Below are 23,619 nucleotides of genomic sequence, written 5' to 3' on the forward strand. Positions count from 1 at the left end.
AGATGATGTAATTATTCCAGGCATAAAGTAACATAGGAAATTTCAAATATTGCATAACAAAAATGTCCTCATATATGACCTTCAAAACATGATTTCAGAGCCAATCTGCTGTTCAGAATTCTTTTTTATATATGCTGTATTAGCTACAGGAATTCTCTGTTTGGCTATTCTGTCTCTCATATTGCATGAGCTAAATAATGTTTTTCAGACACTCTCCTGCTAGAAATGTCTGTAGTCTGAAAGTTAATAAGTTATATGGGGCTTCATTTTAATAGTGTTCCCACAAATGTGCTAGGCAATTAGCAAAAATATAAAATCAAAGAACCTATAGTCTAATTCTGTCACTCTCACTTTGAACAATATTTTATTTCATGAATAGTGCCATTGATTCTGGTGGGACTATTCATAGAATAAATGGCTTTTTTATTTAACATTAATAAGTATGGCAAAATCAGCCACAAGACATTATACAAGTTTGGAAAAAATATGTACAGCAAAGGGGAACATATGCTTGGAAAAGGCTGGCTAGATAAATGCTTAGAGCCAAACTAGTATTTGCAGGCATTTTAGGTTTGCCTATACTTCTGTCTGTAGCTTCATGCTCAGATACCTCAGCTGTGTGTGTGTGTGTGTGTTTATCACCTCAGAACTTCAACAGAGCTATTGCTGTAGCTCTGTGCAATGTTGTTTATTATCTACTGAGGTATTTTTAATTACGATTTAGTCTGCAGTTCTCATCTCTGCTCAGAGCCACAGCCATCCCAGACAAAATAGCTGAGTCTTCTGCTACTCTCATCATTTTGCAGAACCATGTCCCAAAGTGCTGTCATGAGCCTTGCACAATTTCACCTTCTAAAGTGTCTTGAAGAATGCGGTGGCTCTCACTGAGTATAGGTCAGCCACTTTGCAGCCTTACAGACCTTGACCACAAATACTGTGCTGGCAGAGTTGCTTACGCTGAAGTACTACACAACAGAATTTAAGAGTCTAGAAACACATGGCCAGAGGATGCTCTAGGAAACAGTGGAGTAGAAGCCCAGGAACAGGCATGCTGCTACACCAGCACCAATGCTAAATCTTGGCTCAGGGCATGAAATAACATCTCTAGCATTCTGAAATTGGTAGGCCAGGGCTGATCAAACTCTATAGGGAGAGCGATGCAGGTCTGTCAGTGCATGCTCAGAACCATCAAGACACAGGGAATTCGAGCATGGCCAAGGTGCCTTCAGTAACTTAGCCATGGACCGAGCAGTGGCTGTCCTTCTCGTCCTTGGTATCAGCAGAGGGAGTGCAGCCCATGGAGGACTTTCATGCTATCCTGCTCAGGTTCTGGAGGAACCAGTTTTTCATCCTACATGGGCTTTGTGAATCACTGCCATTCATAACATGGCTGTCACTGTGATGATAGCAAGGCTGTAGAGGAGACTTGTGGCTATGGCCCTTTTTATAAGGGCTGCTTGATGGGTCATTGGGTGCACACTGAAGCATGTGAGTTGGCAGATTGGGGGATTTTTATCAGGGTTCATGGGGCTGAAGATACCCATTCAGTGTTAATTTGATTACACCATCCAGTGTTGCTTGGTGCTGGAGTAACAGCATGCCTGATCTGGGCTTTCACTTCTGGAAGATGGTGTTCCTAGATTCTTATTTTTTGTGGTTGTAGCACTTCAACATGAACAAATCTGTCAGCACCATAATTTCTGGTCAAGACCTATAAGGCTGTGCAGTGGTTGACCTCTTCTCAGTAAAAGCCACTGCAGCGCTTCAAAATGCCTTAAAATGCCAAGCTGCAAAGATCACAAATAGGCCCGTTCTGTGCTCTCTGAAAACAGTGTGCTCCAGCACAGAGGGGAGCCAGTCTGAGTGCCAGACAGTCTCTACTTCTCTTCCTCACAACCAAATCCTTCCCTCCCTCTTGCCCCCCACCCTTCCTCCCCACAATAATCACCTCATTTTCTGCCACTGGTCTGTGTACTCTTTTTCCATAATTAGTTAGGCAACTCTACCCAAACTCTCTACACTTCTTTTTAAGAAAACATTTTATATAAAAAAGCACTTGCTACCTTCTTACATTCAGTACATCGGTGGCTTCCTCCAGCTGTTTCCCAAACTTTGCATCTTTAAAGGCCTTCTTTCATGCTTTCTGCTCTTCTCTCCCCTGGCAGTTTCCTGTGGTGCCATATCCTTCACTTGAATTCCTTCTCCGTTCTCTCCCAGGCATGTAGATAGGCGATGTCTTTTCTTCTGTGAGAGGACAGTGAGCTAAGCCCCTTTATTCATGGCAGAGGGGTGTCTGCCCTTTCTAGAGATGGAGGGAAAAGGTGTGGTGCAGCTAATGATTTTGCAGGGTACTTGAGCAGGCATTTCTTGTGCAAAAATAATTGATTGTTGTCAAGCATAAAAATCTTTTCCTGTTGTCAAGTGAAAGTGAATTGCATTGGCTTCACAAAAGCTCTTGGCAAGAAACGAGCCTTGAAATCTGAGCCCCATTTAACTGTGCTCCAGAACTGTCTGTTCCATGGGAGACCAAATGCAAGAGAAAATATTTATATACAGGCTATCCTGTTTTATAGGAGCCAACTTATAACAGTCAAAGAGCAGGCAGAACACGTAAGGAATTGCCAGTTCTTATTGGGATTGGCACAGGATATTCATCCACTGTAATAAGCTTTTTCATGCGACCTCTCCTTGTTTTGGGGCTGGTTTTAAATAGGTATCTATCTGGATTCTGTCAGAGCCCTCTCAGTTTAAGTGCACCCAGGCTCATGTTCAGGCCACAGTGCATAGTAGTTTTACTGGGAGATGGACAGGGATCATAAAGACAAGCCATATTCTGGCCTGGTCCTTAAAGATACCTGAAACACAGGGTATTTCTGTAGCTCTCACAAATGCATGTAGAAGTATAGGAAGCAAAACTAAGGCTGTTTGCCCCCTCTGTATCATGCAGTTCTCAAACATAATTTTAGATGGACCACCAACTCATATGTTAAAAGTTGTCCAATATTATTCTATGAACAAAAATGCAAAAGGCATCTAACCCTGGAATGACCAAAAGAAAAAAAGAACACCTAAAAACAGTCTAAGAGAGATTCTTGTAAGTCCTAGGGTAACTATAGCACAGCAGGAGATGGTGATAACCTTTAAAGGTAGGGCTAAAAGCCTCCCCTGGGAGGAGGCATCTCACTGCTCCTTGGTGGGGAAGCCGGCCAGATTGATCTACCTGACTAAATTAACTGTCAGACCGGCAGTATGCACATGGTAAAGAGAGTCTCACAGCCGTGGGTCTGTGCGGTTTCTTATGGCAGTATGCTTCCTTTGCGTAAGAGTATGAGTGTGTACGAGTGGTGTTGTGCTCTGGCCATCATTTGCAGTCCCCTCCCAAAGGGTGGCGCTGTAATTGCCATAGTGGCTTTTTTTATGACAAACCTCCTGAAATTTCTCATACCCAAGGTAGTGCTGCTTTCCCCACTCCACTTGGTCATGGGATGAGAATTGCTGAATTGCTGTTGCTGAGCAGGTGGCAGGACTTCTTTGATATCCTATCCCTAATCGAGTGTTAGTGCCAGATTACCTTTAACTCTTTTAGGACTGACAATCTCATAAATGCTGGTCTCAAGAGCCTGTCAAGACTGCGTTTCTGTTCACAATCTGTGCATATAGTAAGAGGCTATAGTCCTGCTTTTGGAAACAGATAGCATTCCAGATTACCAGTGCCTGGTCACTGGTGATTTATTCTATATGAAGAAACATTTTGGAAGTAATTAAGAGATCTGTGTGTCCAGATTATGATTGCAGTAATTCCCAAAGAGAACACGGAGTCGCGGCATGGTGGTACAAGCCATTCTTTGTTTCTTATTGAGATATATGTTGATGGATTTACAAAGCTGCTCTAGAATTGTGGGTCATCTGTGACAGGTACCATGGGATGCTCTTAAGTTTGCCCACAATATCCTAGGTTAGGTGGTTTTGAGTGCTCTGGAGAGCACTCCAAGAGCTAACCTTTGTGAGAATTGGCCTTAAGGATGCCATCAGAATTGTTGTAGCAGAGTAATGCAGACATAGCCAATATAACCCTTTCATTGAACAGGGTTTTGCTTTCTAGCTCCCATTGCAATAGTATGCATTTATTTCACTTGGAGCCTAAGGACGTAAATTATTTCTTTACTTGCCCTTTCTTAGACACTCATATGCGCAGCACGTGCTATGGAGGCATCAAAAAAGGAGTATGTGTCCGTCCTTTTCCTGGTGCTGTGACGAAGTCTGAATGTTGCTGTGCCAATCCTGACTATGGTTTTGGGGAGCCGTGTCATCCCTGCCCTGCCAAAAACTCAGGTAAAACTTCACATTTCTTCTAATAAAACAGCGAGCATAGCTTAAAATAAAGCAGGTTGCTCATTTATTTAGTGCCTTTAAGAGAAATGGATAGTGTACTTAATGAAACTGCCCACTCTTTCTGGAAATGGTTTCTCATTTAAAAAAAAAAGAAAAAAAAGCACACCTCTCTGGTGTTTGATGTTGAGTGTTTATGTATTTTCGTATATTGTAATGTTTGAGGTGAAACAAATTCCAGAGCTGGCCAGACTGTGACAAAGGTTAAGATGAAAGCACGTGACTATGATATGGATAAAACTGGGTGTCTGAATTAAGTATTGGCTATAAGTAATAAGTACAGATTCACTGGTAAAGGTATCTGTAGATTTCCTAATCAAATCAGTCCAGCTCAAAAGTGCAGGCCATTTTCACTTTAGAAATCTATATTTTGTTTTATAAGAATCAGTTCTCCAAACAAATCCAGGGATCAATTAAAAAAAAGGACTTGAAAATAGAACTCAGATCACGTTTTGGATAATAGTTCTATTCAGTGTCATTTTCTGATATTGCAGAATCTGTTTTGAATTAAGTGAAGTAGAACTTCACTAAATTTAGCATTGAAAACAGTAACTTGAGACAGTACTGTCAAGACTAGAATGGAATTACACTAGTGCTTCATTCTTATTATCAGATTTCATTTTTGTGTCTATGTGAAACTTCAGGATGGAATGGTGTCCATCCATATGGCTAGACATATAGCTATATTATCTACAAATAGTTACTTATTTCATGTGAATGTTGGCATTTCATTAGTTACACTGTGCAAAAATTATTTTAGAAAAAAAGACCAGGTGGATTTGGCTTAGGTCAAACACTGCAAATAACATGTTTTCTTTTTTTCCTACCTCTCTTGCTTCAACTGAGTAGCTGAATTCCATGGCCTGTGTAGCAGTGGAATAGGTATTACCGTGGATGGACGAGGTATGTTGCATTTTTTCTTTTAGTGTATATTGAGTCAAGGTTAAAAAAAAATAACAAAAAACACTCAGAATTAAATTTTTCTGTAAAATACTAGGGACTAACTTTTCTTTTCCCTCAAGATTAGCATGTTGCTTTTAATACTTTCATTATTTTCTTAAAATAAAATAATTAAATGACGTCTAAAGGAAAGGCTAGAATTCTCTACAACCTTTCATTTTTTTCTGACTCCAAAAAGAAAATGTGTCATGTCGATTTTAAAAGTCTGACCTGTATGTTTATTTAGAATAGACACAAGACAGGTCACCCTTATTTTGGGAATGACAGAAGTCACTTACATTGCAACTGTTTTTCTGTCAGCTGGGATAATAATAGAGCCGTGTTCCACTCCATACCCTGTATTCAGTACATGGACGTTTTCCATTGAGGGATCATTTCTCTGGTGAACTGGAGTTGGAAGGGAGCTTAATACTACTACTAAAAAAAAAAATTCTCCTAAAAAAAATTCTGAAAGTGATTTAGTTTTAGGAACTAATTAGGATTTAGTATTAATTGTACTTAGCACTACTATAGTATTGGGAACTTTGAAGCACCAACTCCTTTTTCTAGGTGCACAAAGAGGGGGATTTTGCAAATACTAGCTGAGCCATGTCTGAAGTAGTGGGCTGCTCATGCGGCAGCTGCCAAATAAGTAGAGTGGGTTGAAGGAAGGAATGGTGGCACACAGTGTTACAATTTATTGCCAGTTAGTTCTCTGATGAGTTAATAAAGTTGCAGCTAAATTAAAGTGCATACTGTATTTTTGCATGCATTTAATGTGTATAGCTTTTTCTTAACACAATTGTTCTTATCCGCATTATTAAGGCTTCTATTCAGTCCAGTAGGAACTGAATGAGACCCTCTGCTACTATACTTAGTAACAGCCTACGTAACTTTTAAAAATAGTACTGTAACCAAAGAAATTCTGTTTTTGTTCAGTATTGTAAGTGCACAGGCGTATTTTTATCTTTTTTATGAGCTCATTCTTTCATGTCTTGCCAAGGTTGTAAGTAATTTGAAGTGCATAGAGTTTGTAAATTCTCTCAGCTTATGTTTCAGTGAATTATACAAGGTCCACTAGATTCTTTTGGAGAGTCACTAAATCTCATGGAGAGCTAATGGCAGTGCACCATAACATTGTTGTACCAACAGTGTCTGACTATGAGAATTTGCATGAAATCTGGTAGGGAGGTTATACATTCTGTCAGGTACCTCAAAAATATAATTCCTCATTAGGAACATAAAACCAATTTTCGTCTCCACAAAGTGCATGATGAAGACTACAGTCTCTCTGGAGTTCACGTCTAAACTAAACCCCCGCTTTTTTTAGGTTTCTAAAGGAAACTAGTATTTTCTGTGGGTCTTGCACAGCAACTTTGCAGAGGATTTTCTGGCTGCTGCTTCTACCTCTACTTATGCCGAGGAACCTTGTTTGCCAATTCCATTTCCTAAAGGAGAGGGATAATGATCCCACATTAGATGCTTAATAATAATTCTGTTGGTTTTCTCATGTTTTCTGATTATCAAGGGTGAGTGGGAATACACTTTGTCAATGGAGGTCTTGTCATAGACTTGTTAATTTAACTGCAGGCCGAGTCACCAGATCCCTACTCCTCTCATTCAGCTTGTGACTAATAAGCCCAACACCTTCCTGTCTTCACATGAGAGGAAACTGGACATAGATAAGGATAGAGATCTCACTCTCTGCTTCAATATGAAAAGTAAAGAGAAGGACTGGACCTTCCTGAAGCATTGAAGTGATAAGGAGAGATAATGTCATAAAATTGCCTGGTTTGTCCCCAAGATACAAACAAGCTTTATAAACTGCAGAAAACTTTCTGCTCAGAGGAAAACTTAAAGCTGAAAATATTACACTAATTTATATTTTCTTATGAAATTTTCAGATGTCTCATAGCTTTTGAGCTTAATCCAGAGATAGCATGATTTTTCCAAATATGTATCTGAGTACATGTAAATCATAGGGAAGATCCTGATCTAACCTGCACCATGATTAAAGAGGACCACGATTAAGTCCTTTATAAAAAGTTGAGCAGTGCAAGTGTAAAATAAGCATTTTATGAAGTCAAAACTAGGCCAGCCCCCCTACTGTTCTTTCCAGTGTTTGTGGAGGGAACTGTTTGAAGTAATGGGCCTACCGTATTGGAAAAAATAGCTTAATATTGAAAAACCCTCTTGTCCTCAGAGACAAAAAAATATTAAGAATAGCATGTTCCTGTTCTTATAGTTCATATGTATATTTTGGAATTTTCCAGCTGTAGCAGAAGTTCTGTGTGGGACTGTAAATTTAGGGAATATATCTCATTCATCATCCTATTCTGTCCATCCAAGAGAAATTTCAAATTTCCAGTGAGCGCTATAATTTCTATAATACTGGACTGAATATTTTGTGGTATTGACATGTGCATCACCGAATATTTGTATCACCTAATAAATTCTAACTCCTTACCTAGACCATTAAACCACAGGCACTGGGTGCAAAACTAGATATTTTGCATGCTGGTTTTCTTACATACACATAGTCTCCTATAGATTTAGATTGGAAAGTATGTCTGGAGGTCATCCAAACCAACCTCCTGCTCAGATCAGGGCTAGCTTCAAAGTTCAGTCAGGTTTCTCAAGGCTTTGTCCTGCTGAGTTGGGAAAATCTTCAAGATTGGGAGTTCCCACAGCCTCTTTGGGCAACCTGCTCAAGTGCTTAACCACTCTTATGGGGAAGAATTTTTTCCTTATGTCCAAATAGAATTTCCCCTGTTGTAACTCCTAATTTGTCTCCTGGCCTGTCACTGTGTACCTCAAAGAAGAATCTGACTCCATCTTCTCTGTGACCACCTGTTAAATATTAGAGAACTGCTATTACATCTCCCTCAAGTCTTCTCCTTTGCTGGCTAAACAAACCTGGTTCCCTCAGTCTCTTCTCACACATCATGTGTTCCAGCCCCCTAATCATTTTAGAGAACCTTTGCTGGACTGTTTCCAATCTACTGGTATCTTTCTTGGATTGAGTGGCCCAAACCTGGACGCAGTATTCCAGGTGTGGCCTCACTAGTGTCAAGTGGAGAGCAATAACCACTACCCTCATCCTTCTGGCTATACCACTGCTATAACCTTGCTCTGAATATCAGTCCCGACCTCCAACATGTCAGATGCTCCACTCAGTTTGTCCACATCTATCACAGGATCAGACTTTTCATACCTTTTGGTATATAGTTATTTATTCTTTGTTTCTATTTATTCTATGTCTTCTGTGTTGTATTAATACAGATATTAATGAGTGTGCATTGGATCCTGATATTTGCTCCAATGGAATTTGTGAAAACTTACGTGGCAGCTATCGTTGTAACTGTAACAGTGGCTATGAACCTGATCCTTCTGGGAGGAACTGTGCGGGTAAGTTGCTTAATTAGTTTATTATTGTCAAATAACTCATTGCTACATTCATGCTAATTTGAATGGGTAGAACTTTAGATTGCAAGGAAGATCTACTTCTTATAGCTACAATGAAAACACACAAAAGCTTTGGTGAAACTACTTTTCTCAGTCATTGTATAGCCAATATTTTTATTGGTATATCTTCCAGTTATTTCGTTTTTGTTTTTAATTACTGTTTGTCTGGAAAGCGTAGGCAGGAGATATCACTGCAAGTTAGAAAGTAATTTTCTCATATGCATGGATGCATATGTGTACATTTTAATGCATACTGGTTGTTAAGAGCTTCTAAAGTGTGTCTATTTCAGAGTTGAATGATAATTTGCCAAGATCTGAAGGTCACAACTTAGCATAATAAAATGTAACAGGTGGCTGCCATTATCATAATTAATGACAGCTAGTGGCCCATGTACGCAGTCTCTGCAGTAGACAGTAATTCATGAAGTCCCCAAGTTCCATGAACATAGTGGAATGTATTGCTGCGTGCCGAATCTTGTAGTTTCCAAATGTTTCAGCTTGTGAAGAAAGCAATGACTCACTCTCAGAATTTCCCAAGTCATAGCTGAACGGTGGACTCAAGCCCACTCTTTTATTCCTCAGAATGCTCTCTCAAGTCGCCAACATACAGGAGCTATTCACTTAAAAGCCTTTTAGTTGTCAAGTTGTTTATAGTTTGGGTTAGGTTCATACCAGACTTCATTATAATATCTAGATACATTTTCTGTAAGTGTTCAGGAACACCCAGCATAAGATGCATATGTTATACATTTCACTCTTTATATAATTAACTTTATTATTCACCTATTTCATATCGTATGTGAAATTCAGTATTTTATTTCATTGGGAATTCTTATATCAAAACAATAAGTATATTATACCATGGGCACATTGTACAATAATACAGTTTATAGAATCAATATAATTTTTAACAGAAAGCTGAAGTTATGAATGTATTTGTATAAGTAACTAATAGAAATATATCCAAACCCATTAGAAAGTTTTAAGTATCATCATACCATCTGACCTGCTTATTTCTGGGAATTATTGCTCTTGACACTTGAAGGTTTACTGACTTACCACTGGTCTTTGTGGTCAACAAAACCACACCATTCTTGGTAGGGAAAACCTGGGCTATTAATTGTGGTGTAATTTTAATACCAAACATTCCTACCTCGTGATGCAAAGAAAACATGCAGTAATAGAAGTGTTTCTTTTCTTCTGCTTGACTTAAGGAATGTTACAGCTAGTTGCTTTCTAAAGGCCCTAAATATGACCTTTTGGCAGGAAATGCACTCCTGCAGAAAACTATCGGTGTTTTTTTAAAATAGTTTGCATAATATTCCCTTTTCAAGTTAATTTTTATGGCATGGGATTTTCTTTATCTAGTTACACTTGGGATTATGTAAGTGCTAGCATAGATATAGGTCTATTTAATTATTTAACTAAAAATACAGTACACTGACTGTGAGGATGCATTTATTCTTTGATATGAGAATTTTACTCAAAAGAATTTAATTGTTACCACTCAGATGAAAGTACCTTAACTGTTTTGAAAACAAGCACTGAAAAAATGTCTTATTAATTTTAATAGTGTTTGGGGGTAGAGGGCTGAAATATTTTAATTAAAGATATAGGTAAAGAGTTGCTAAGAAATAAAATCAGTCATACAAAACGCAGATAATATTTTTGTCACTTTTAAGTGTTTTTGGCACACGAACCACATCATTCTATGTTCTCATCTTTCTATGCATATCACAACAGATTACAGTCCAAATCTGAAGTTTAACTGCAATGCGGTAAGGAAGTAATATCTTCATAACACCATTACTTTGAGTCAAAGGACCGCATGACAGCAAGCTGAAAATAAACATTAATCTATTGTTCTTCAAAACATCAAATTTGAAATCTATTCCCCTTTATTTATTTAAAATTAGATGAGGTTAAATTAAGGACAACTCAGTTGAGAAGAGCTCCATTACAGCTGCCAAACTTAAATTTCAGAGTCACTGTCTGGGGAAATTTAGACTTTATTGTCTGAATCTTAAAGGAATTTATAAACATAGCTTGCAAAATCTAGCAGGGTTGGTAAACTCTTCTCACACCAAAAGCCTTCAAATTGTAATAATACTACTTTCTTAATTTTCTTTTTTTATTTTTAAACTTAAACTGTCTTAAAAAGATTACTTTGAAGGGAATAACTTCAGGTGTGATGTTCAGTTTGGGCAATCAAGCAGTCCAAAGATAGGAGAAACTATGAAACAGGATAAAACATCATTATCCTGTCAGTATTCTTCTGTAACCCTAAGTATTTATGATGTGGTAGGAATCAAAGGAAAGACAGTTAAAATCATGATTTTATATTTTTGTTTTCCTTAAAAAAAAATCATGATAATGAACAATATTGAAAGTTTTCTGTTACCAACATTTGCAGCTAGTCTAAAAGAATTTCAGGGAGTGGTGTTAATTTCTGTTTTTCTCCTGTTCAGTCTGTTTGATATCCTAGTCTTAATCCTAGCTTTTTTTTTTTAGTTTAATATATCTCTGGAGGGTAAGTATATGTGTAGACTCTTGAGACGTTTGCAGTATATGGAGTATATAATTTAGATTTTAGCACAGCTATATTCCCTTCATGGACAATGAAACCCATTTTGCACAGAAAACAGGATTAGAGCAGTAATCTANAAAAAAAAAAAAAAAGCACCTTAAACACATTGAACAAATTGCTGGTTTCAAAACAAAACAGACCTTAGTGAAATAGTGCTGCTGATAAAGTCATATAATTAACAAAGATCCCAAAGTCATTCCAGGAAAACAGAATGGTTATTGTAAGACTGAACATGAAATATGTTTACAGCCTGCTAGTGAAAAACTTTAAATGTAAAATAGAATTTTTGGTAATAACAAAATTGAATGTGAAGTGAATTAGCCTTTTGAAGCTAAGAATTGGCATTTTTTTTCTTGCTCAGCTACTACTGTAGAAAACATTATCTGGCAACATAATTGTTGCTGCTGAAAGCAACAGGGGCTACTTGGGGAGGAGAAGGCAGCTCAGGGTATTCACTTTCATTGATGCGTCCGACTGATCTTTTTCCAGACATTGATGAATGTTCGGTGAACGGACTGCTGTGTGATAATGGGCTCTGTCGAAACACCCCTGGAAGCTACAGCTGCACTTGTCCAAAGGGTTACGTCTTCAGCACTGAGACAGACACGTGTGAAGGTGAGAAATTTGTGAGTTGCAACTTGCAAGAGCAACTTTTATTATTCATTATATAAGATTAAAATTAAATGATCAAGAAAGATTCAGGGTGATGGCAAAAGCCACAGAAGAAGACTGGGCTAAAATATAGCATAAATCATTGCATTCCTCTTGTGATTTCTTTGTAGTATTTTTTTAGTATGCTGAGTCTTGACATTGAATTTCTATTCAAGTAATGAGTTCATTTTTATATGAAATATTTTACTTTCTTTAGACAGAACATTTTGAAGTGAGTGTAAAAGAGAATATGAGCTTACCTTTGATCATGGAATGGGGAGACCTAGTTCATCATTTAGGGAAATATGTCTGTTTTGATCAGAGTTTCTGCTTTTCTATTCTCCTTTCACTATGTAGTGATCGTTAACTCTAGATCAGGTTCTAGTACATGTGATGTTTGAGTTCTGGGATCTGGATATTACCACCTACTGATATTAAAATTGTCCTTTATTTTCACAATATATATTCTGTAAACAAAGTTGCTTTCCTAATTTGCTACAGGACACAGATGCTAGATCAAGGAAAATGTTACACTACAGAAACTAATGGGAAGTTTGGATTATGAAACAATTTTAAGAAAGGCTAGGAAAAAAGAAGCTGAAATAGATGCATTAGCTTTTGTCTCATTTTTTGAATAGCACTCAGAGTAGTAGGATTTTGCTAGTCTTCTGCATTATTCGTGATTTTGTTCCATGATATGTAAGTCTCAATATTACTATGGTAAGAAAGTTTCCATAGTCAGTAGTCTTGTGCTGAGTGGATGATCTGGAAGTTATAAATCTTGGTTTTGGAATACCTATTATATGAACAAATGTCATCTTCCAGATTTGTCTGGAGCAGCAGAAGACCTTACTGTCCTCAGCTGCTTGTTATTGCTGATCAGCCAGAAGTTATTGCTGCACAACTAAACAAACAAAATGGAAAGTGGAAGCACTCTTTAAACCATTCTTGCTGTGTAAGATCAGTCAGGTTAACATAAGCCATCTTCGTCAGCAGCGTGTGCTGAGGGAGCTAGCTTTGCACTGAAGCAGGTGAGGAACGTTCATGTGTTGTTTGCCAGTTTTCAGCAGAGAAGTATAAGCAAGCAACACGGGGGCAATAATGTTTTGAATGTCTCCAACAGTTTGGAAAGTGAACATGTGCTTACACTCAAAACATCTCACAAAATGGTTCAAATTCTGGCAGGATCAAATCATTCACCTCTTCACCCCTTCCTTTCAAAAGGAATTATGTTCCTTTATATTTTAGAGCATGTGTGTTTCAGAGGCCACTTGTAAAAGTTAAAATTTCTTCTCTCCTTATATATTAAAGATTACAGATTAGTAGCACTTTCTCAGGGCTTTTCTTATGTCATACCCTGTGGATTTGTAGTGTTCTTTTTGCTGTGTTGTCTCAATGCCTAGTATCTGTGTGCAGTGCTCAGATGAAATTCATTCTTCAGAGTGTGTCTGTAGGTTTGTAGCTGTGAAGATGGCTTACTGTGTTTCTTCAATGTGCAAGTGCTTTAAGGAATCTTCTAGGTATAGAAACGGGAATAAAATTACAAAGGGGAGTTTTAATTAGCAAGATGAACAGGCCATCAACTTCAAAGCATGACACTGACCAAAAGATAAATGAATGAGATGCCAGAATGCAAACACCCTAGCCCAAATCACAGGAATAATAGTGCATCCAGTTTCAAGAAGGTGAACAAGTAAATTTATATTTTAATAATAATAGTAATAAAGGGGCTCAAAATAAGGATTTGATCAAAACTTTGTGGTTTCGTGATCACACCACCAGTGCGACCGGAAAAAAGTGATCTCCTGGACTATTGCATGTGTTTTCCCTTGTGCTAGCACAGCTGCTTGGATCATGATGTAGTGAACCAGCTTGGGGAGCCCATTATTTTTTTTTTTCATTTTGTGGGGAGGTGGGTTGGGATGAGCATGAAGGAGGGTTATTCTGGAGTGGAACTAGTTTGTCTGAATGACTAGTTCATTAAGGAGAGGGTGACTTCTGTAGATGACATTGCCAACTGAAAATGACTGCAAAGCCATAGAAGCCATAGTACTCCCCCACACACACCCCCAATTTTTTTTTTACAATTGGGATAAAGTAGAATTTACAGGAAAGTATACAAGAAGAGAAGATACTAGTAGAAGTCTTAGTAGCATCTCCACTCTTAATGGCACCTAGATCATTTTTCTAAGGAATGTGGCCACTTTTATGTTTTATCTAGGTGAATCAGGTGTGTTGCCAATATTAGCAGTTTATTATCATGTGTGAAAATATGATTAGTGAATGAGTACAATTTGTTTAGACTAACACAGTACAGAGCTTGTGACAGTCAGCTCGTAAAACAGGTACTGTGGTTTTTCACAACTGGAGCAGACCTGAACTGAAGGTAGAAAATGCACACAAAACCTTCTTTAAGTGGGTTGCTATGTAAATTTAAATATATTCTATCATGAAAGAAGAGTTACTGGAATGGCCATTCAAGCTCATAAGTAAGGCTGTTCAGACTTTTGTTTGTTCTTTTGGGGGAGATTTTAATTAATGCATTTAATCCCTTGTTTTCTTTTTTAACTAGAAATGATCACATTTTTTAGATATTTATAAAAGAACATGTATCTGTACATATTTGCAATATTTGTACTATGACTAGTGCAAAGACTAATGAAATAATATAATTTAGTATTCAAAAAGATGCTAGAAGAATATAGCTCTGGCCTTGCCTCATCTCCCTTTCATGGTGGACATCAGGTTTAGTTTGTTACTGAAAAGGAGGACACTTTGCTATCTCCTTCATAGACCAACAGTTACAGAATCACAGAATCGCTGAGGTTGGAAGGGACCTCTGGAGATCATCTGGTCCAACCCCCCTGCTCAAGCAGGGTCGCCTAGAGCACATTGCACAGGATTGCATCCAGGCGGGTTTTGAATATCTCCAGAGAAGGAGACTCCACAACCTCTCTGGGCAACCTGTTCCAGTGCTCTGTCACCCTCACAGTGAAAAAGTTTTTTCTCATGTTCAGATGGAATTGTCTGTGTTTCAGTTTGTGCCCATTGCCTCGCGTCCTGTCACTTGGCACCACTGAAAAGAGTCTGGTCCCATCCTCTTGACACCCTCCCTTCAGATACTTGYACATGTTGATAAGATCTCCTCTCAGCCTTCTCTTCTCTAGGCTAAACAGGCCCAGCTCTCTCAGCCTTTCCTCATAAGAGAGATGCTCCAGTCCCCTAATCATCTTTGTGGCCCTTCGCTGGACTTGTTCCAGTAGTGCCACATCCCTCTTGTACTGGGGAGCCCAGAACTGGACGCAGTACTCTAGATGTGGCCTCACCAGGGCTGAGCAGAGGGGGAGGATCACCTCCCTCGACCTGCTGGCAGCACTCTTCCTGATGCACCCCAGGATACCACTGGCCTTCTTGGCCACAAGGGCACATTGCTGCTGGCTCATGGTTAACTTGGTGTCCACCAGCACTCCCAGGTCCTTCTCCGCAGCGCTGCTTTCCAGCAGGTCAACCCCCAATCTGTACTGGTGCCTGGGGTTATTCCTCCCCAGGTGCAGGACCCTGCACTTGCCTTTGTTGAACTTCATGAGGTTCCTCTCTGCCCACCTCTCCAGCCTGTCCAGGTCCCTCTGAATGGCAGCACAGCCCTCTGGTGTATCGGCCACTCCTCCCAGTTTTGTATCGTCAGGAAACTTGCTGAGGGTGCACTCTGTGCCTTCATCCAGGTCATTGATGAAGAAGTTGAACAAGACTGGACCCAGTACGGACCCCTGGGGGACACCGCTAGCTACAGGCCTCCAACTAGACTCTGCACTGCTGATCACAACCCTCTGAGCTCTGCCATTCAGCCAGTTCTCAATCCACCTCACTGTCCACTCATCTAAACCACACTTCCTGAGCTTACCTATGAGGATGTTATGGGAGACAGTGTCAAAAGCCTTGCTGAAGTCAAGGTAGACAACATCCACTGCTCTCCCCTCATCTACCCAGCCAGTCATTCCATCATAGAAGGCTGTCAGATTGGTTAGGCATGATTTCCCCTTGGTGAAGCCATGCTGACTACTCCTGATCACCTTCTTGTCCTCCACATGCTTGGAGATGGCCTCCAGGATGAGCTGCTCCATCACCTTTCCAGGGATGGAGGTGAAGCTGACTGGCCTGTAGTTCCCTGGGTCCTCCTTCTTGCCCTTTTTGAAGACTGGGGTGACACTGGCTTTCTTCCAGTCCTCGGGCACCTCTCCTGTTCTCCATGACCTTTCAAAGATGATGGAGAGTGGCTTAGCAATGACATCCGCCAGCTCCCTCAGCACTCGTGGGTGCATCCCATCAGGGCCCATGGATTTGTGGGTGTCAAGTTTGCTTAAATGATCTCTAACCCACTCCTCCTCCACCAAGGGAAAGTCTTCCTTTCTCCAGGCTTTCTCTCTTGCTTTTCTGAGCTGCATTTCTGAATCCTGTATGTCTGCTGAACACTCAGTGATGATAACATGGTAGGGCATGAAGGCTGCAGTAATATTTAAAATAATAAAACTGTGTTTTGTTAATGTTAAGAAAAATCCGTTTTCTCATTTGGAAAAAAAACCCACAAAATTGATCATTAACTAAAATTTCAGATTTGTAAGAATATTTTCTTTCTGAACATTAGTATTTAAATGTAATCACTGTAAAATACTTTTTGTTTATTGTCTCTCTGCAACAGAATCTGAAGGATTTTCAGTTACTTTAGACATTGCTATATATATTAACTTACATATGTGGGTTATGAAGGATCTGTCATCTCCATCTTGAATCTAGCATTTAGATTGAATTGAAGATTTAGCTGATCGGGCAAAAAAAAGATTCAGGAATGGTTTGGCATAAAACTGTCCATAAAAACTATAAAATCTAGTACACTTTTCTAAAGTTGAGTGGCTTGGCAGTTTGAGGAATAAATTCATCTCTTTCCATCCAAATTCTGTTTTCAAAGAAACACTAAGTAATTCGCTTTGGAGTTACAAGCTCACTAGTTGTAAAAGACTGCTCTAGACAGTAGCTTTGTGTTGCATTCTGAAATTACTCTGATGTGTATTACTCACCAGTATATTTTTAATTAATATGGCTGTCATCAGTAACCATAAAGAAACAACAAAACCCTTTGCTGCTTTCATTTATAGTTCAATTGAAAATTTTTATCAATTCATTGCCAAGAGGTACCGGGGGGGAGTTGTTTGAGCCTTCAGAGTCTGTGAAAGTTGAAAATTTTACAACAAGCTATGTGGTTTAGATTGTGTTTCCAGTGACCTAGCTAGTTAAACGTAAACCAGATGTGCTTTGAAGTTTATTTCCAGGAATGTACAGTGAACTGTTTCAATTTTTATTCCTATGGCATTTATAACGTACACTCACTTTACTTTAGAAAAAAAGTGTTTTTTAAGAAAAATCTCTGGTAAATATTTTCATATGTAGTTGCTTTTTATTTTGAATATAAAGCAGTACTTAAAATCAATTTTTCTTCTTGCTCACTGTTTTTAAAATTAGCATTTAATATTGTTATAAGAGGATGTATGGAAACAATTTTTGAAGTTTGTTTACATTGTGCATATGATACTCTTTTTTGCCCTGATTCATCAAAGCACTGTTGGTGGAGTGCATTCATCCTTAAATATTTTTTTCTGAATGGGGGTTTTGGGGAGTAGTTAATGCAATATTACAAACCTGTTAATACCCAAAAGTATGGGACTTTTTTGTTTTTTGGGGGTTGTTGGCTTTTGGGGTTTTTTTTGGCTAAGAGCGTGCCAAAGCATGTCAAATGCAGAAAGCAGTAAACTGTTTTTTTCAGGGTTAGGGGTGGAGATCATAGTCCCACAATCATTTTAGAAACAACCATACTGATACAAGAAGTTAATGCCTCCAGATGTGCGTATCCCAGTCCTCAGTGAAAGCTCTCCCTGTTTCTTATCCATAGAAGGAAATCAGACGAGCGTTCCTTCATCTGTGTCAGGGCAAAGTGAAATGAGGAAGAGCATGGTTCTGTGATACAGCTTGCCCCTGCCCCATTCTTGGCTATATGCTTCTGCTCTTCTCATTCCAGGAAATGAATAGTGAATATTTTTCTGTAGGATCCGTGAATGGTTGGCACTGGCAGTAGGGAAGGGTTGGAGCTGAGACTGGGAGACAAAGGCGGAGGAAGGGATGGGAGGGAAATGTCCCTGGTGGATGGCAGCTATCTTATAGATTGACTCAGCTGGATTGTCGAGGTACATATTCAGTTCAAACTCTAGCTAGAGTTTAGACCGAGTTGTCTGACTTGTCTTGAAATAGAAGTTCTCCTGGTCTAGAAAGCAGAAGGGTCAGCTCTGACTACAGTGTATTATGATTCTATTCTTCCCCATTTTTGCTGGATGCTCAATTTAAGTCTTTTTCCTCCTTTTACTTGCCTTTTGCCAGAGAATGAAAAGCATATATAGCCCATGAAGTCAGGAGATCAGCTTCTATCTTAGAGTGTTGTACTTCAGATGCTTTGGTCCCTCTGTCTCCATATATTCACTCATCATTAGTCTCAGTTTTGGGGACACTGACTTCTAGCTGTGAGATTGTAGTGAATGGTGGGAAGAATGATTTAAATTATTTTACATAGAGTTATAGAAGGATGTTTGACTGTGCCCTGAAGTATCTTTTATTAGGTTCAGGATTCTTGTTAACTCTGAAAACTCAAAATACAAGATGTGCTTTACTAGAAGAAAATTGCGATTGTAAACTTAGCAAAAGGATCAGGGAGAGTTAAAAGTAGGTATAATAATCTAAAATATTTTACATTTATAAGTACAAAGTATTATAAGTTTTATGCATTTTTGATATTCTGAATATGACTGAAGTGATGTTTGGGATGGTGGTAGCTTTTTGTCTCATTTTTTAAAGCTAGTCAAACTGCTGAAAGCAAGATGGCAGATGGAAAAGAAGAAAAAATGTATCTTTCTCCAAAATCATTTCTATACTGAGACTTATTCAACATATAGTACATATTTAGGATGACTTCTGTGCCTCAATGTGATCTGTTTCTAATCGGGGGAACAAGATATATGATTTCTCTGTAAAAGCAGCACAGACTACTCTCCTTTACCAAGTATTGCTGGCTAGGAAAAGACAGGCTAGGAAGTCAGGGTGCATACCCTGGATAATCAAATTTTGGGTGCTACAAGTGTGAAATGTACTTACGGGGAGGAGAAGCGATGCAGAGCAGAGAAACATTGGCAAGCTCTCCGGAGGGCCAGCTTGGATAGACAGGGGCTTATTTACTGAGACTTAGAGCAGGCTCTGCCAAAACTAAGATGTCTTTTGTGGATCTACTTGAATACCTCTGTGCTGCGCTTCTCAGCGCATCAGATTAGTATGTGAGCAGTGCCAGGCCCGTTCTGGCCCTATACAGCCCTATTCAGTGCTGCACTTGACTTAGTAAGCTAACATTGGCTGTGGTGGGCAAGGACTGAACCTGAGATAATATGACCAGCTGTCTAAGCGGGCTGTTTGCAGTGAAACTTGGAAACGCTGCATAATGCCCTACAGGAGACAGTGTCTAGTGCTTACAGTAATGCAGAGCCAGCATGGTGGGCCAGGGCTTATCAGCTTGGCTTCTGGCTACGCCATTAGCCCAGTACAGCCAGCTCTGGACACTGTGTACGTGTGTTCATATAATGCTCTGCCTTGACCTAATAAGTTCTCCTAGTTTTGATGTCTCTGCATCTGTGGTATGATTAATGTGTAACCTGGATAATCCACAAGTTTAGAGTGGACTTCACTGACATAAAACTCTGTCACTATTCAAAAACCTGCTGGCATTCAAGGACGAGTCCTAATCGCTCTATGTAGGTAAGTAAACCCATTAACTAATGGGACTGTGAAATTTGGCCCTTGAATTAAGTGCTTGCTTTTGGGATGAAGAGAGGAATCAGTTTCCTAAGTTTTCTGATTTTTAGGTATTTTCCATCTTTTTATAGTACATATGTGATTTGATGAGTAATTTAAACACATATTTTTTCCTGTGACCTCAAAATTCCATGGAAGAATAAATGTCTAGTGAAGTGAAGGCTTGATGCATCTTAATGTACCGGATAGCAAATTGTACCTTTGTGTGATTTGTTCAAAATGAGGAGGGTATTTTGGTTTGTCTTGAAAATGATCCATTGATGCTGTTAGTGTTTCCCATGCTTAACTAGATGCTGCATTAATTTGTAATTAATTTACATCAGGCTATTTTAGTTTATGGATCTGGCATTATTGCTAAAGCACTGCTAGAGAACATAAGCATGCACTAAACAGTTTCATTTCTGGCCCACCAAAGGATCTGTCTGGTTGGATTAGAATGTATGACTTAATTTAGGATCCAAATCAAAAAATGAAATTGGTTGAGTTCAGGAAGAAGTGGTAGATATGCATCTGCAATTGCTCTTTGAAAGAATTTGCTAGTATTGTTTTAATTTTAAAACTAATTTCACTTAAATCAGCAAATAATACTGTCAGCAGGGGTCCTGTTCTTGCATGTGAACAGGCTTAGAAAACTCACAGGAGTAAAAAGTAGGAGTTGTTAGGGGCTAGAGAGAAGTACCGTTTACAGTATTCCAGTTTCAACTCTTATTTCTTGAATGCTTTCCAGGACTAGAGAATTGCAGCCAGCATTGTAATATTTTGTTTCTGACAGGGTTTTCTTAATTCTTCCAAAGCCTCATGGAGCCATAAATGACAGAAACAATAAGGCCTTTGTTTGCACACAGCATGTTATGGCTGGCAATGCATTGCTTTCCCTGAAAGAAGAGTTTTGATTTCTCACAGGGCAGTTATAATTGATGCTGGAAAACTTTGCAGTCCAAGTTCTTGGAAGTTACTGTCTTTGTAGAAAAGAGACATTTAATTAACACTTTCAAAATATGTGCTCCCATACACGTGCACATACATGCTGACTAGCTGTCCCTACATCCTTTGTATGTCATGCTTTAAAAAAAAAGGAAGAAAAGAAAGAAAAAAAGCCATATATACCAGACATTCTGGCAAATCCTGGTCCACAACAGCGTTTATACTGTATAATATTTTCCAGAAGTACATCGCAGTCCTAAAAGTATCTTTGCTTTCTGGATTATAGATATAAATGAATGCGAAAGCAGCCCATGTGTCAATGGTGCCTGCAGGAATAATCTCGGTTCCTTCGGTTGTGAGTGTTCACCTGGCAGCAAGCTGGACTCTACTGGACTAATCTGCATCGGTGGGTCTTCTGTTTTTTTCTTTTTCTTTCTAATTTGAAAAACATTGATCACATTGGTTAAATAAGCAAGAAAATAACGTGTTCTGGTAATTTCCCCTTTGTAGAAGACTACAACATGTCTAGTTACGTAATTAAGACTGAACAGCGGTTTGGTTGTTTCCATGAGAGACAACATAATGCATGTGGATGTCCTAACTATGGTGAAAGTGGTGGATTGCTAGTACTGATTGATGGGAACCACTGGGGAGATTTTATTATTAATAGGAATTATCATCATTCTCCCAGAAAACAGGGTATGAGTAAAAGCACAGGCGATTAGTCCGATACTTGAGAATTTGAAATTGTAAAGGAGAAATGCCCATTCAGTTCTTGGGCACTGAGCCACTTTTAAATCTGAGATGAGAAAGCAAGTGAAACTGGAGGAACATCTACTCAGATGAAGATACGAAAGCATGTGACTTCTAGGATTCAGGATATTCTTCATAAACTGTGCAGGCTGGCTTTCCTAGCTATAAGGAAATGGTTGTGGCTTCTGCATTACAGCACAATTTCACACTTTACCTCTTTTGTAGAAAGATGATAAATAAGGGAGAGTAAAACAGGTCTGGATTTATCAGGATCCCTGTTTCTAGAGCAGTGACATGAGCGTATATAATATGTGTGTGTGTTTATCTATCTATATATATATGTATATAAATAAAAAAGTCTGTGTATGTATGTCTGTGTGAGTGTGTGTGTATATATATATATGTATAAAGTATTAGCATCCTTTACTAAGAATTCTATAGCATTGAAGAAAAGCAGAGCACCACACATTTTATTAGAGCTAGCAGCAACAGTTGTCTGCAAGATGTCATTGGCATTATCTTTGGAAGGAAAAATGGGGACATTGGCTAAGGGCTTGTTTTTCTGGCCTTTCCAAGAGATCCTAAAAGGCTGAAGACATCTGCCCTCCTCAAGTACTCACAAGCTGCCATTGTTTCATCTCATTTATGTAGCATAATTTAAGTCATTGTGGGATAAGTTGGGCTGGAGTGCCATTGGTGTCTAGATGATGCTAATTTCTAAATCTTGGTTTTATTTGATGTTGGTTTTGTCTGGTGTCCTTGGTTCAACTTCCTTGCCTTGCCAAAATTTTCTTAAGATAGGAAATTGAATGTAAAGACTCAAGTTTCCATCTAATGGTAGAGTGTGCCCACACCTTCTTAGCGTGGTTTATAAGTGAATGTTACTTTTGTACCTAAGTCTTCTCTTAGATTTCCTGTAGCATCACTGACTTGTACAGTTTAGTATTGTTTTTGTTCTGTTTTACATCAATATGTTTTCTTGATATAACCATACTAATTTACGCTTTTTTTTGGTACTGTTTATTTTTAATCTTTGTCCTGTTATCACATCCAAAGATGCTATAAGTTCATTAAGGGCCTAATGGTAGCTATGGTCTGGATTTACTTTACAGAGCAATTCCACTGCAATGCTTACGGAGTGAGGTCTTACTCAGCCTGAGTAGGAGTGGTGAATAAAACAAAACGTAAAGAAAATAAACATTTGAACAGTCAGAGTAAAACATTAAGGACAGGAGCCACTGTGAGCCTAATCATGTAATCATTCATGTTGACCAATGTTCTCTCAGGACGAGTTTTCTGTACTACAAGTGAGAGTATGCTAGGACAGCAGGATCCGAAGTACAGATAAAGTTAAAAATATGGAGCTATACAGTTAAAGTCCTGTTGTATGATATTTTACCTTGGCAAAATTCCCATTGGAACTGGTAATGATGAAAGGAGGGCAGACTGACATATTAAATCATGAGTAAAGGGTTGAAGGTTGCAAGTAGTTTATTATGTGAAAAACTTACAAACACTCTTGTCAAAGGTATGCTGTCTTAAATCTCTACAATAGAGAAAGTTGTGTCCCCCATTACCTCTGCAAAGGCTTGTTTACTGAATGTATTTGCCCTAATTTTCTTAGCTGCTTGCTCCTGCAAAGCATTATTGTAGCATCAGATATGAAGAGTGTGTGCCAACATACAAGTATACAGCTAAAATGGTTTTCTGGTGTGGAAATAACATGGAAATGCATTATGTTCTTCATAAGAATGATGAATCAGAATAAGATAATGTAAAAATACAAATATATCAGCTTGATTCTGACCCCTCTGTAGTTTTACTTTGATTCCTAATTTGCTTTGGTGTTGGAGATCAGAATCAGTCCTACATTATAAGAGTAATTTTTCCTTTCTTTCTTTCATGGTGATGATGTAAGTTATTTAACTTAAAAATAATACRAATTTTATCAGTAAAATCATATGACAACAGTAGTGTAATAAAAAAAGATTAACATAGCATGACTATTAATT

General features: G+C 38.6%; 1 protein-coding gene across 4 annotated transcripts in view; it reads left to right on the forward strand.

Annotated features, from left to right (window-relative positions):
• The window catches only part of FBN2 (fibrillin 2), a 179,823-nt gene that overhangs the window by 81,093 nt on the left and 75,111 nt on the right, over nt 1-23,619 (forward strand). For all 4 annotated transcript variants that reach the window (XM_026056959.1, XM_026056961.1, XM_026056960.1 and 1 more), the window contains 5 exons: nt 4,180-4,332; nt 5,239-5,292; nt 8,611-8,736; nt 11,870-11,995; nt 21,141-21,260. In XM_026056959.1, the coding sequence (XP_025912744.1) occupies nt 4,180-4,332; nt 5,239-5,292; nt 8,611-8,736; nt 11,870-11,995; nt 21,141-21,260 (579 nt within the window). The remainder of the gene's footprint in view (nt 1-4,179; nt 4,333-5,238; nt 5,293-8,610; nt 8,737-11,869; nt 11,996-21,140; nt 21,261-23,619) is intronic.

This window comes from Apteryx rowi, unplaced genomic scaffold (assembly GCF_003343035.1).
Source record: "Apteryx rowi isolate R43461 unplaced genomic scaffold, aptRow1 scaffold_135, whole genome shotgun sequence".
NCBI lineage: Eukaryota > Metazoa > Chordata > Aves > Apterygiformes > Apterygidae > Apteryx > Apteryx rowi.